At 38.1% G+C, this 13264-nt stretch overlaps 1 protein-coding gene across 1 annotated transcript in view; it reads left to right on the forward strand.

Moving 5' to 3' along the window:
• notch2 (notch receptor 2) overlaps window positions 1-13264 on the forward strand; it is a 59091-nt gene that overhangs the window by 24479 nt on the left and 21348 nt on the right. The window contains exons 3-4 of the mRNA XM_042762035.1: window positions 11906-12171; window positions 12312-12653. Of these exons, the coding sequence (XP_042617969.1) occupies window positions 11906-12171; window positions 12312-12653 (608 nt within the window). The remainder of the gene's footprint in view (window positions 1-11905; window positions 12172-12311; window positions 12654-13264) is intronic.

Below are 13264 nucleotides of genomic sequence, written 5' to 3' on the forward strand. Positions count from 1 at the left end.
TAATTGAATGCAAAATATTAATTTGACATTTTAATTACCTCAAAATGACTTTCAGTACCTGCTTTAGCGCTCCATTATCAGTTGTAGCAGTTGTGGTTGTATCAATAACAGACGATTGAAGAATCAGAGTTGTATCGCAGGGAGCCATGTAGAGATATAAATGAATGATGCATGGTTCTGCTCTAAGCATGTAAGTTACAAGTTTGTGAAAATACTTGTTTAAACTAACAAGATAAACTTTAGAATAATTATAATTTTTGTTCATCATTTTAGTTAAACAATGGAGCGCCCTGTTAACCGCAGGTAATGTTAAGCATATTGTATTTACAGGTGAATATAAAATATCTTACATACAACTATGGGTGAGCGAGCCAGTGTAATGCAAATATGTCTGAAAGATCTGCGTGAGGATATCGTTACGTTCTCGCGAGAATAGTCAGATCTCGTGAGACACATCTGTCTGGAGGGTATGGTTGGGTATATCGTTACGTTCTCGCGAGAATAGTCAGATCTCGTGAGACAATATATATAATATATATATGTGTAAGAATAGTCAGATCTCGTGAGACACATCTGATCTGTGTGTGTGTGTGTGTTCATTAGCCACAGCACTTCACGTCTGATGTGTGACACACTTAAAGTGCAGTAAATGGTAAAACAATTGCGGTACAAATTAATGTTTACATTAGTACAGTAATAAATTTTAAATAATTTGAATACAAAAACTAGTTTACAACATCCAGCAGCACAATGAACTGTTTTGCACATAGAGATTGCTGACATCGCCTCACACACTCAAGTTCATGCCAGCTCTTATATTAAAAATAATATGGAAAGAAAAAGAAAAAAAAAAGTTTCCATAGATCTACCTTTTGCATCTGTTTGTATGATGTTTGAATCAGGTCTCATCTGTTGGAATAGAATTGGCTAGATGGTGCTGTCACAAAAAATAGGGTCCTAATAGAACTGCGATCCTGAAACTGCAGCCTCGGGTATTTCAGAAACACAGTAATGGGGTTGTTTTTGTTCAGACCAATGTGAAAATTGACCAATGTTTTTACACTGGAAATACGCAGAGCTGTAAATATGAACTGGTTGATTGATAAGAAGATAATTCATTATAAAAATCTAAAGAGAAAAATGTATTTGTGTTATTTAATTAATATAATAATTTATTGATAATCGTTATTTAAATTAATATAATAATGAATACTTTTGACTCATCCATTTTATTAAAAATGGTTTAAAGGCTAAAATGTGAAGAGTATAATTTTATAAAACTGTATCTGAACTGTAAATCATGCTTTTTACAGTAATTTTACAGTAAATTAATTTTAATTAATTTTATTTGTGCAGGTCTTAAATTTGAGCTTAAAAATCCTGCAGAAACCCTGTTGTAAAATGTTACCAAAGATCTCAAAATGGTTATCCAGTGTTTCCTCTAGAATTTTTCCAGCTGTGGTGGCAGGCCTATTTCCACAGGGGGATGGGGCGTCGCCCATGGGTAATTTCCCATGGATCATGCCCCCTTCCCCCGGTGGTTAAATCTCCCCACCCAAGAATCAGGCGCACTCACACACAGGCCACTTTCAGAGGAACTGAAAAATGAAAATAACCAACCATCTCTGTCAAAACAAATTTCAGAAGATATTTATTTGCAAAGAGCAGGCAGCCTGACTAAGAACATTTGATTTTTCTTGAGTTTTAAATGACAAGCATAGATAAATACAGTATAGGCCTAACAAAGTTACAAATAAAATAATGTCTTAGTAGTATTCAAGTTCAGAAATGTAATAATTAAGTTCAAAATAACACTGCATAGTGTTCACTGTATGAATTATATATAGATTAGATCGTTGTTAAAAATGTGCTTTGTTCTTTGATTAACATTAATGACACATACAGCAGCACGTATTTATGGGCTGCTGTCCCTTTAAGACCTGATGTACTGATTCAGTACAGTGCAATACATCCGATTTCTTTCTCAGCTGTTTTCACTGATTTAAGGTATAACCGACTGCATTTACCAGAATGATTGTCGAAATGGGTATTTTGACATAATTTTACAGTATGTGTATGTGTCTGTTCAAAACACAAAGAGATGCGAAAGAGGAATCAACAAGCATTAACACTTTCTGAAATGTGCCTGTGTGTGTGTATGTGTGTGAACTTCAGTTGTGTGCAGCTGTGCCCGCAGAAAATGCACGAGTTTATCCATCATATATTTTAACGAACCAGCAATGGTGTAAAATGTTTTGTAACCACAAGTATAGACAGATCGATTGAGCCTGGCAGCTCGCACCCATGGCAGCTCCGGGGGATCTACGGATGAACACGAATCATTTCTCCGTCTCCGTGGATAAATGAAACCCCTCATGATTATACAGATCGGTGTGGCTCTCACAGTAAATGATGTGTTCAGCACGGGCGGTGGGTTTGTCATTCTGACAGGGATCTCAGAAAAGCCTGATTTGAGAAAGGGGATTTTAAAATAGGGATTTAAAAAAAAAAACACTGGGTGGATTTTTATCATTATAGGATGGATGTTTACACACACTTCCAACACACATTCATGTTCAAACAACAACAAAAGTGAATTTTGCATCCGATGACCTTTAAATATCAGGGCATTCCTACTGATCTCCTAAACTGTAGAGGAGACACATTACATGCAGAGTATTTTTCTCAGTAGTATTTGTTGAGAATCAAGGGATTTCAATGTTTCCATTAATTCTCCATTTAATGTCATTACTGTAAAACAGTTCTCTTTTTATAGGTAAGGGGGAAAGGTGTTTGTAAAAGAGAGAAGATAAAATGAGAAGACTGTGTAGTATCATTCACGTTGTCGATTTGTTACACTAGCAAATCCCACAAAGATTCTGTGAAAACCAAAATCTGACCTTCCCAAGTTGACAGGAATCAGGCTGCCGAATCTATACAGCTGAAATTCTTGAATGCTATGAAAGTTCATCTCTGCTTGACTTTGCTCAAGAATGCAGGCTTTCAGCAACCTGAAATGGCTGCCTGGGTGTGCGAGCAGTCTCAAAATGGAACAGGCTGACACAAAGTACTCTCAGGAGTTACTAATACATTCTGTGTAGGTGAGGTGACACCCGAGAACCAAAGTCAACAAGGTGTTTTTAAGTTTTTTTTTTTCCTCTCTGCTACTGAGCACTCTGTACAGGAAGAGCAGTGTGACAGAGGTTGGTAGAGCAGGGTGTGTGTGAGTGGTCAGACCGGTGTGTCTGCAAGCCTGCAGCCAGGGTGTGAGAATCAAGCTGTATGTCACCTATGTGTCTCTGTCATTTTCTGTGTGTTTTGTGTGCGCATGTGCACGTATGTCTGGTTTCATATGTGCATGTGTGTGTCATTGCACTTGAAAGCGTGTGTGGCGTAGGAGAGAGACCTCTGAGGAAGCCTGCAGGATTTCAGAGCACATTATCTGTAGAACAAAGAAAAGAATCATGTGGTTCACTAAAACCTGAATTCATGAAGAAGTAGTGATGCAGATTAATGAGTTTATCCAGATTTCTTCAGCTTCTGTGCTTAAAAGATGATACATTTTTTTAACTGACAGTCCGACACTTATTTTTCGCATACAAAAGCACAGGAGTTGCATTTCAAAATTTGTTCTTTTGTCCTCAATAAAGAGTTGCCTTCAACAAATTTTCTCAAAGTCAGTTAAAATATTTAATTGTTGGACTGGAAAGAAAGGCTATTGTGTAGTGTCTTGCTTTACGATCTTTACTCCAAATATTTGCATTGGTCTTTAACTGTTGGCAAGACACACGTCTTTAGTCATTGCATCACATCTATTTTTAATTCACGTGTGTTTATCTGACCAATGGCAGACTGAAGAAGTTTTATTTGAGTCTTCATTGAGTTTTTCAATTATTTTTGGCGACAGAGAAATGACACACCGCCTTAAGCTGGGATTGGAAAAAAATGTTTTATTTAAACTTTATTATTTTATTATTTTTATTATTATTATATGCTGATGGGTGAAATGAGTATATGAAAATGTAAGTGATGTAGGTTTTAGGGCTGTCTGAGGTTTGCCTTTATTTTTTAAATAAGGGGTCCTTTACAGTGAATTACTATAATTTTTATTTTTTATTTTTTTGGCAAGTTGCTGGTTCAGACAATCCCCAAACTAACTGATTAAACATTTGGGGTCAGTAATTTTTTAAAGAAATTAATACTGAGAGTGTAAAAAGTAAATATCTTTTACACCAGTGTGAAAGTGAACAGCAAATAACAGGCACAATTGTACATAGTATAGTATAAATATAGATGTCTATTGGTACAATATGTGTCTCATGACTAAACTTGCATTATCGTTTTTTTTAAAATACTTAATTTTCACAGTCCACACTACAACATGAAAACAGCGTTTTCAAATTCATCCACTTTGGAGAGCATTTTAAAAAAGCTCAGTTTTCCTTGACAAAAACGCTGTTTCAGTGTGGACAGAAGGCCAAAATAGAGAGAAAAATATGTGTTTTCAAATGAAAATGTATTAGTGTGGACAAGGCCCTAGGCTTGACACAGGTTAAGGATTTTGCAACTTGCAAATTGATCTGTGCTTATCTGAGCCAGAGCGAGTGAGGTAGCAGTAAGAGAATAGCTGGCTGTGTGTGTGTGTGTTTTGAGAGCAGAAGTGAGACTGCCTTGAATACCTGAGCTCACTACCTTACTCTGCCCAGAATCGTATTTTCCATCTTCCACATCAAACAAGATCTCTTTGTCTTGGCCTGTGTGAAGGGTGCAAACTTATTAATTTTTTACCCCTCACTTCCTTCCCCCCTTCCCTTCGGCGATTCCTCCCTCTCTCGGTCGGAAGGGAGAGTGGAGTCAGCTTGGCATTTGGTTGATCTGACAGGCAGAATGTGCCTGCAGGGAGAGGAGAGCAGTATGGAGACGTATTATAGCGCCCAAGAGGGTGAAATCAGAGATGTGTCTGCCTGCTGGTGAGAGGCAGAGGAGGTAGAGAGAGATTACCCTGTCAATACCTCTCTCTCTCTCAATAATCTCTCTCTCTCAGAGCCCTGTGTTCCTTTATGAACTTTTGGCTCCGTTTTTCAGTATTACTTCATCTCTATCTCTCTATCATCCCTTCTTTTAACATGCTGTATTGTTCTGTTTTTTTTTTTTTTTTTTAATTCTACCCACCTTTCATCCCTGTCCTTCTTTTACCTCTCTCTCACCTGTACCTCTGTGTGCCCTACAGGCTGGGCTGATTTGTTTCAAAGTCACATTCAAAGTGTGTTGGCCTCAGGAACAGTGTCTGCCAACCAGAAACTCTAGTCATAAAAGAGAGACAGAGAAAGAGAGAGAGTAGGCGCTTCAGGAACATGTACGCAATTCTCTATATAGTACTCAAACTAAAGTCAACAACTCAACTATGTGTGAAGAGTGGCAAGCAGAGGACGTGATTTACTCAAAGACCCCTGCATACATTTAGCTAAGTGAGGACATGTAGTAAACATGTAGTTTGTGTGTGTGTGTGTGTGTGTACATTATCATATTTTTTTGTTTTATGATTTTCTATTAATCCAGAATTTACAGGAATTTGACATTATAACTGTTTATTCTATCATTTCTCCACAAATTGGAGGGGATGTTTTGCAAAATTTGTGCTTGTCGTATGGTCGGAATGAAAGCAATTGCCATCATAGCTCAACAAGATCAAGATATCAATGTTAAAATGTTAATGTAAGTCAATTTTGGGGGATTATTTTTTCAATTACTGCAGACTAGCTTTACTTAGCTGAACCCATTTATTAAATTAACTGAAAATCATTTAAATTGAAATTTTTAATTTATTGGCAAAAAGGGCTTTTAAAAATAATTAATAAAAATTTTTTTAAAGTAAAACAAAGAAAACATTTATAAATTCTTATCTTTGAGAGTGTCTTATAAGGGAGGTTTTGCCAGATTTGTGTGACTTCTGGGAACAGTTTGGTCCCCTTAGTATAACTGAGTAAACTTATACACATGAACTTATAGTTTACAATTATATTTATTCATTTGGCAGGCATTTTTTAATCCGAAGCAACTTTGCAGCATTACTTGTTTACCACTTTAGGCACAGGAGCATTTAAACAGTTTGTATGTCGTTTATACTCTCTGCCTTATCCCAAATATTCACAGGAACTCACTTGTATAAAAGAAGCTCAGTTTATCATACAGTTAACATGCTATCTGTTTCTTTCATCTTTTTTGCACAGATCACTGCAAAAATGGGGCTTATTAAGTCTAGTTTTGATTTCCTGTAGTTTGAGGCCTCACTATCTGCGTAAGTGTGAACATGGGTACGTGTTTGTACCACACTCTGGTATGAAACACTTTATCATGAGAGAAAGTTTCTCATCCTTGCCAACTAATCTAAGCAAACAACTGCTGCAGGCCAGAAGGGGCCGTGCCATTTCAAGCCGAACATGAGTCTATTGAAAACATTCTCACAAATGTTTCCTATCGCTGGAGGCCTCACACAATAGTGGGAAATGTGACAACCAGGGCCTAAACCCACAACACACCATGCTGACATGTAGAGCTGAGTGACAGAAAGATGACATGATTGTGAGAACAGTGACACACAAACACACTTACACACACATAACTTGGGGTGTTAACATTGCTGAGGTTTTAGGTTACCCAGCATACAGGTTTGGCTGTGATTTCTCTGTCTTTTTGTAGTGTTTTCTCACTGTTGTACTGGGGTGGAGGGAGATCTGTAATGATTAAGAATCTGGGTTCCTGACACAAAGGTTGTGAGTTCAGTCTTGAGCAGGGGCCTTATCAGTATTGTGTCCTTGAGAACAGTACTTAACCCTACATTGCACCAGGGGAATCGGCCCTACAATAACAGCACCACAAGCTCTTGGAATGAGGGCCCACTGGTAAATGGCAAGTAATTAACTAACTAAAAACTCTAAGAGTTAGAGCGTGTTAGCATACCACTGCATGAAGATTACTGAAAAGTATAGCTTAGCAGTTTTCCATTTGAGGATACTGGTGTTTGCTGATATTTAAAATATGAAACAAACATCAGTGTTGTCTCTTACCAAACAAACCAATTAAGTAAGATTAAAACTGTTGTTTGGAGGTCATATGATGTTCTAGATTCAACATGATAAATGTTTCCATCTGTTAAGCTAATGATGGGTAGTCAGCTCTTTCTGGTAAAGCCATCATTGTGTACATGGGTGTGTTGTTGACCCTATGACCTCCAGAGGATATATAAAGACCACCTTTCCTGTCATCTAGAACAAAGACCGCTGTGTAATTGTTGATAATTATCTTTATTTGGAGTAAACCGGTGGGAAACCATTAGAATGTCCGAAAACATCAAGATGTGTCTGATCAGGCTAATTTTTCTAACTTTTATGCTATTTGAGTTTAAAATGTTTTATTGCAATTTAAGATTTTTAAGATTTTGATTTTTAATTTTTTTTTTTATAATATTACAATAATTTAATTATTTAAAGAATTATTTATGTTTAAATTAAATTATATATCTAGTTTAAACTGGCTCACTTAATTTGTAGGGCTGGGTAAAAAATATAGATATCTCGATATTAATCGATTATCATTTTTATGGAACGATATGGATTCTTAAATCCCCAGAATCGATTAGTCTAGCCTGTTTTCAGTTAATGGACGGAACATTGAAGGGCACTACCCATCCAATATATCGCAACAAGCATTGTGCATTGGTACTTTTAATATGAAACAAAGTCTCAGATTTAAAATTCTGTCCATTGTATATCAGTATTCAAACTATAAATGCGGTTTTGGCACTGTTTAATCTGGAGTGACAGTTCAACAGACTCAGCAGCGCACATGAACTAATCTCCTCCACATTAATACCAGTTTCAGCACAAAATAAACATGACTAAACATCCAAAGGTAAGTTAAAAGAAAGGGTACAACTTTACAAGCCATATCCTGTCTCATGTAATCACTTAATCAGTGTTTCAGCTGCGCAAAGACATCAATATAATGGCTTGTAAACAATGTCACTTAACGTCACATTTACCTCAGAAAGCATATTTGGTGACCATAAACTCATTACTCAGATAGAAAAATAAACTTTAGAGAGGGGCATTTAGCTAAATATATGCACCATATAACATATTCATGATAAATTTTACTGTTCTTCAATGTTTAATATATGTTTGAATAAATCCATCAAGTTTTTATGACAGCCACCGTTATGTTTATATAAAAAAAGAAAGAATTGAAGTAGAAATATTATTATGTAACTGTAACTTTATTATTTTAAAAACTTTCTACTAATGTAGTACCAACTGTCTCCCATGTATAGGCTATTTTACAGCATAAGTTGAGAGATTTTTTTCCTTGTCCCTACACTGGCATGTACCGTATGTCAAAACCCAGCCCTATTAATTTGTGTTCTTTGCCATTGCAACTGTGGATTTGTTCAGCCAAGTTTTGTTAAGTCCAGATTTGTTCAGTGTGTGTTTTGGAGCTCAGACTTCACACTAGCACAATGAAGCTTTTCATCAAAGCACAGACGAAAATGGTACAGCAACCAAGTGAAGTGAAAAGAAAGAGCCCATAGAAGAGAGCAGGAAAAGAAAGAGCGAAGGAGGAAGAGTATATTAAGGAGGAATATATAAAGAGCAGAGAACCCTCCCTTCAGTGGGACATGCTGTGTTCAGATCATGTTTTATAGCACATACGAACTTAAAGTCACACTCAGTCTCACCACAGCACTTCTGTCTACTCCACCCTGCCCTCCTTCTGTCCTCTTCTTTTTTGTTTCTTGTCAAAAAAGGTACAAAAAGGAGAAGCAAAACTTGCTTTCTACTTTATTTTAAATGTTTCTTTCTTTCTTTCTTTCTTGCTTTCTTTCTTGCTTTCTTTCTTTCCCCCTTTCTTGTCCCTCTTTGTAGTTCAGCCCTCCCTGTCTGTGTTACTCTTTTCATTTTTTCACCCCTCCCCCTGCCTCCACTCTTTTTCCCTCTGTTTTCTCTGTGGTTGTTGGGCTTTCTAGCGAAAATGAGAGAAAGTCGAAAATGTAGAGGAGGGCCGACTGCTTCTATAAATATGGCTGGCTTTTTTCCTCAAGAAAGAAGGGAGCAAGGATGAAAAGAAGCATTTTTAATGTGAAACTGTTTTCACATTTCGCCCACTCTTGGTGAAGCCCAGATTAGAGATAATCTCAGTACCATGGAGGTGGGGGGCAGACTCTACGGTGACGTTTTTTGCACGTGGAAGTGAGTGGGTTGAAATCAAATTCTTGATGAGGTGCCTCATAAAAAAAGGAACTAGAAACTTTTTCCCCCACCCAATCACCCCAGGCCCCGTGGATGGGACATGAAGAGGTCAGTGAGCCAGAGAGAGAGGGGCGCTAATATGAACCATCTGTAGAAATCTGACACCTCAGGAGAAAGAGCGAGAATGAGGGGGAGACGGAGGAAGGGAAAGAGAAAAATGCATGAAGGATAACAAAGAAACCTATAGATGAGTTTGGCTGCCAGAGTCATTATTTTGTCGATGTTTGGTTCTTAGATTTGAAGACTGTGAATTTTTGTGTGTATAAAAATCACCAAGACAGTCATAATGAAGACAATAAAGTCTTGGTGATGGTGATCTGAACAAGCTTTTCCCCGGTGAAATCAAAGGGGAGATAAAGTGAAAATCTTCTTGTCTTTGAATAGTATAAAGTGTCAAAGCTGTCTGAAAGAGGCTTGTTCCCCTGAGTCCAGGCTGTTTGCTCGCGCCGTTTTTAAGTCTGTTTGTTGTTGTTTGAGTGTCAGCACTGCTGTGATCTCGTGACCAGAGGGTCGCCGTGGGTGTATTCCTACCCGGAGCACAAACTCACACACACACACACACACACACACACACACACACACACACACACACACACACACACACACACACACACACACACACACACACACACACACACACACACACAGACACACACAGACACAGACACACAGAGACACAGACAGACAGACACAGACAGACAGACACAGACACACACAGACACAGACACAGACACAGACACAGACAGACACAGACACAGAGACACAGCTGGGAAAGAGAGCCAAATTACGCTTGTGTAGTGTGACCAGACACAGGATGCAAGCTTATACCACCCTATTTTATGGTGGAGAATGCAGTATTTCAAATAGGATGGAGAAGGTGGAACAAAATGCACGAAGGATAACAAAATAGACTCATCTGTAGATGATGTAAATATCTTTGTGTTGACACATGTAAAATATTCCTCTCTTAAAGCCACCAAAATGAAAATATGAAGAACAAAATCACATTGTGTCGCACTTTTGTGTGTTACTAATAAGCAAGAAAAATAAACCAATGTCATGGAATCATAATCATTTTGATAAAAAATATAAAAAAATACATTCTCATAGGTCATATCAAACATTTATGACCTGCACATTTTCTCATATCACCCACCATTGTTTAATTTTGTACTGTGTGTGTGGTCGAAATGACTGATCCTGAGCCAACAGTTTGCATGTGTGTGTTCTGTGTATAATCTTAAGAGACACATTTTGGGAAACGGGTTGTTTGGAATCTCAAGTAGGTATGCAGTCATACGGGCGCGACTACACACACACACACACACACACACACACACACACACACACACAAACATTGTCAAAGGGGCTTTTTTTATCCCTCATCTGTGTTACCTGACCGTCCTCTGGGAGGCCGGCACCTGCATGGCAGCAGGCCGTAGTGTGTCATACACAAGAAAACTTTACATGGCACTGAAAATTTGATGTTGATTTAATGTTAATAAGAACATTTTTCACTTTTTCTCTCTCATTCAAACACTTTTTTTTGGGAAGTCTATGTCTGTGACGTCACTGGACCTTGAGAGTTAAACATTATCAAAAACTAATAAGGTCAGAGAGAGAGGGTCTGGGTTGAACGGATAGAGAGAATGAGACAGAAGCACAGACAGAGTTTTTTCCCCCTTAATCTTATTTTGCAATCCTGTTATTTCCTCTTTGTGATCACTGGTCATGTGCTGAAATCTCTGGAGAGCTGCAGTGAGGAGGCGGAGGAGAAATGCGCCTCATTGTCTCATGATAAATCAATGTACACTGTCATACTGATATGAAACTCATTCTGTATGGTTTAAGATCTACCATTGCCCTCATTCCGTCCTCTTTGTGGCATCACATCCCATCCCATTTTAAATATAATGTTTTAAAAATAATATAATTACATATGCATACTGTTGGGTTTGGTATTTTGTTTGGATTGCACGCATAGTAACATTTTTGTGGATATATAATATATAGCTGCATCAAAATAAACAGAAAAAACACTGAACTCAAAAAAAACTTTTTTTTTTTTTTTTTTTGCTAGGGGCCTCCTTCAAAAGTTTCTAATGGTATTTCATTAACAGTTATGCAAATGACAGTGTTTTGTTTATTTCTGTGTTTGAAATGTTTCAGATATAATTCAGTTCCACATTAAAATTTTTGTAGTTGCAAGTTGCGATGGATGCTTTATTTCTCTTCAAAAGACGTTAACTCTCTATGCAGAGAAACTGACTCATCCGGAAGTATGAATAAAATTCCTCTTTAAAAGACGATAACTGTCTAACCAGAGTGACGGATTCTCCAAACTTCTCTCGTCTTTGAAGGATCTCATGTACCCAAAAGCAGCTGTTTTTCCTTTGGTGTCTTTGCAAAACATAAGCAGCAGCAGCAGGTCACCTAGATGCACTTTCATTACTTTGTAACTGCAGTGCACAAACTTAAAATAAACAGACAGTTATCGTTCATTAGTGTGGATGCAAATATAGTTATTGTTGTGTTTATAGTTATCGTTGTTGGGCTTGGTGTGAACGGGCCTTTACAGTCCCTGAATAATATCGTTTCAGGTGTGGTCCTGGTTTCTTAGGCGAGTACTGTCAGCACAAAGACCCGTGTTATGTGGGATATTGTCTGAATGGAGGAGAATGCACCGTGAGTGTGGCTGGCATACCTGGGAGCCCCAGCTGTGTGTGTCCTCTGGGTTTCACGGGCCAGAGGTGTGAGATCCAGAAAAACTCCACTTGCTTCCCCAACAACCCTTGCACCAATGGGGGGAAGTGCTCACTCCTCCCCAACGACCAGTACAAATGCCAGTGTGCCCGTGGATGGACAGGTCAGATCTCTCTCTCTCATTTCATGACAGCTCACTAGGTCTTCGAAAGCATAAAAACTATTTTTTTTTACTAAGGTATTAAACTCACATATTGACTTTTTTGTTATTGTTTTTGTTCTACGTTGACATTTTCTCCTCAGGTCAGCATTGTGAGCAAGAAGACACATGTCTGTCCAGCCCTTGTGCCAACGGTGGTATCTGCCATGCTCTGCCCAACCGTGAATTCTCTTGTACCTGTCCTTCTGGTTACCATGGCCCTCATTGTCTCAATGACACTGATGAGTGTGCCTTCTCCCCACCTGTGTGCAAGAACGAAGGCATCTGTCTGAACACCCCGGGCTCATATCGATGTAACTGCCAACCCAGCTTTACCGGCCCACACTGCGAGACAGATTACGTGCCCTGTTTTCCATCCCCCTGCCTGAATGGTGGAACCTGCCGGCAGATGACAGACACAACTTATATATGCCACTGCCTGCCAGGTGAGTTCCCTTGAAGAGGAAAAATAAACTATTTTTATCAAAGCAAAAAAAAAAAAAAAAAACAGATTTCGAACAGAAGCTATGTTTGTTCAGATGCAACTGAAACATGCTAATCAGACATGCCACAACTCATCCAATGATTATGTCAGCACCCACTTGGACCTGAGCCAGACAGACTAATGTCTGATGAGATTTTACCACAGCACAAGTAGGAGTAGGTGATAAACCGGTTAAAACAACTAACCGATTTTCAAGCATTTATATTGCAGAAATGCAACATGTCACTACATAGGAAATGGGTGTTCTTGTCATTTCACATGTAGAAAGAAAATGCAGTAGAACTTGACTAGACACTTTTGGCTAGTAACGGTTAAGTGTAGTTACAGTCAAGCTCTCTTGTGTCTGTTGTGACTGTCTATTTTTATCAACCATAATTTGGGGAATATTGTGATATAAATTTTTGGTTATATCACTCATACCAAATACAATAGATAGCTTCATTTAATCTCAGTCAGAACAAACTGTCATGTTTCTTCACTGAATCAGTTACTGGTTGTATCTGTGTTTGTTTGGGACTAAAACACACAGAGAGACTTTAACTTTATCAGTTT

The sequence above is a fragment of the Cyprinus carpio genome, chromosome A8 (genome assembly GCF_018340385.1).
Source record: "Cyprinus carpio isolate SPL01 chromosome A8, ASM1834038v1, whole genome shotgun sequence".
Lineage (NCBI taxonomy): Eukaryota > Metazoa > Chordata > Actinopteri > Cypriniformes > Cyprinidae > Cyprinus > Cyprinus carpio.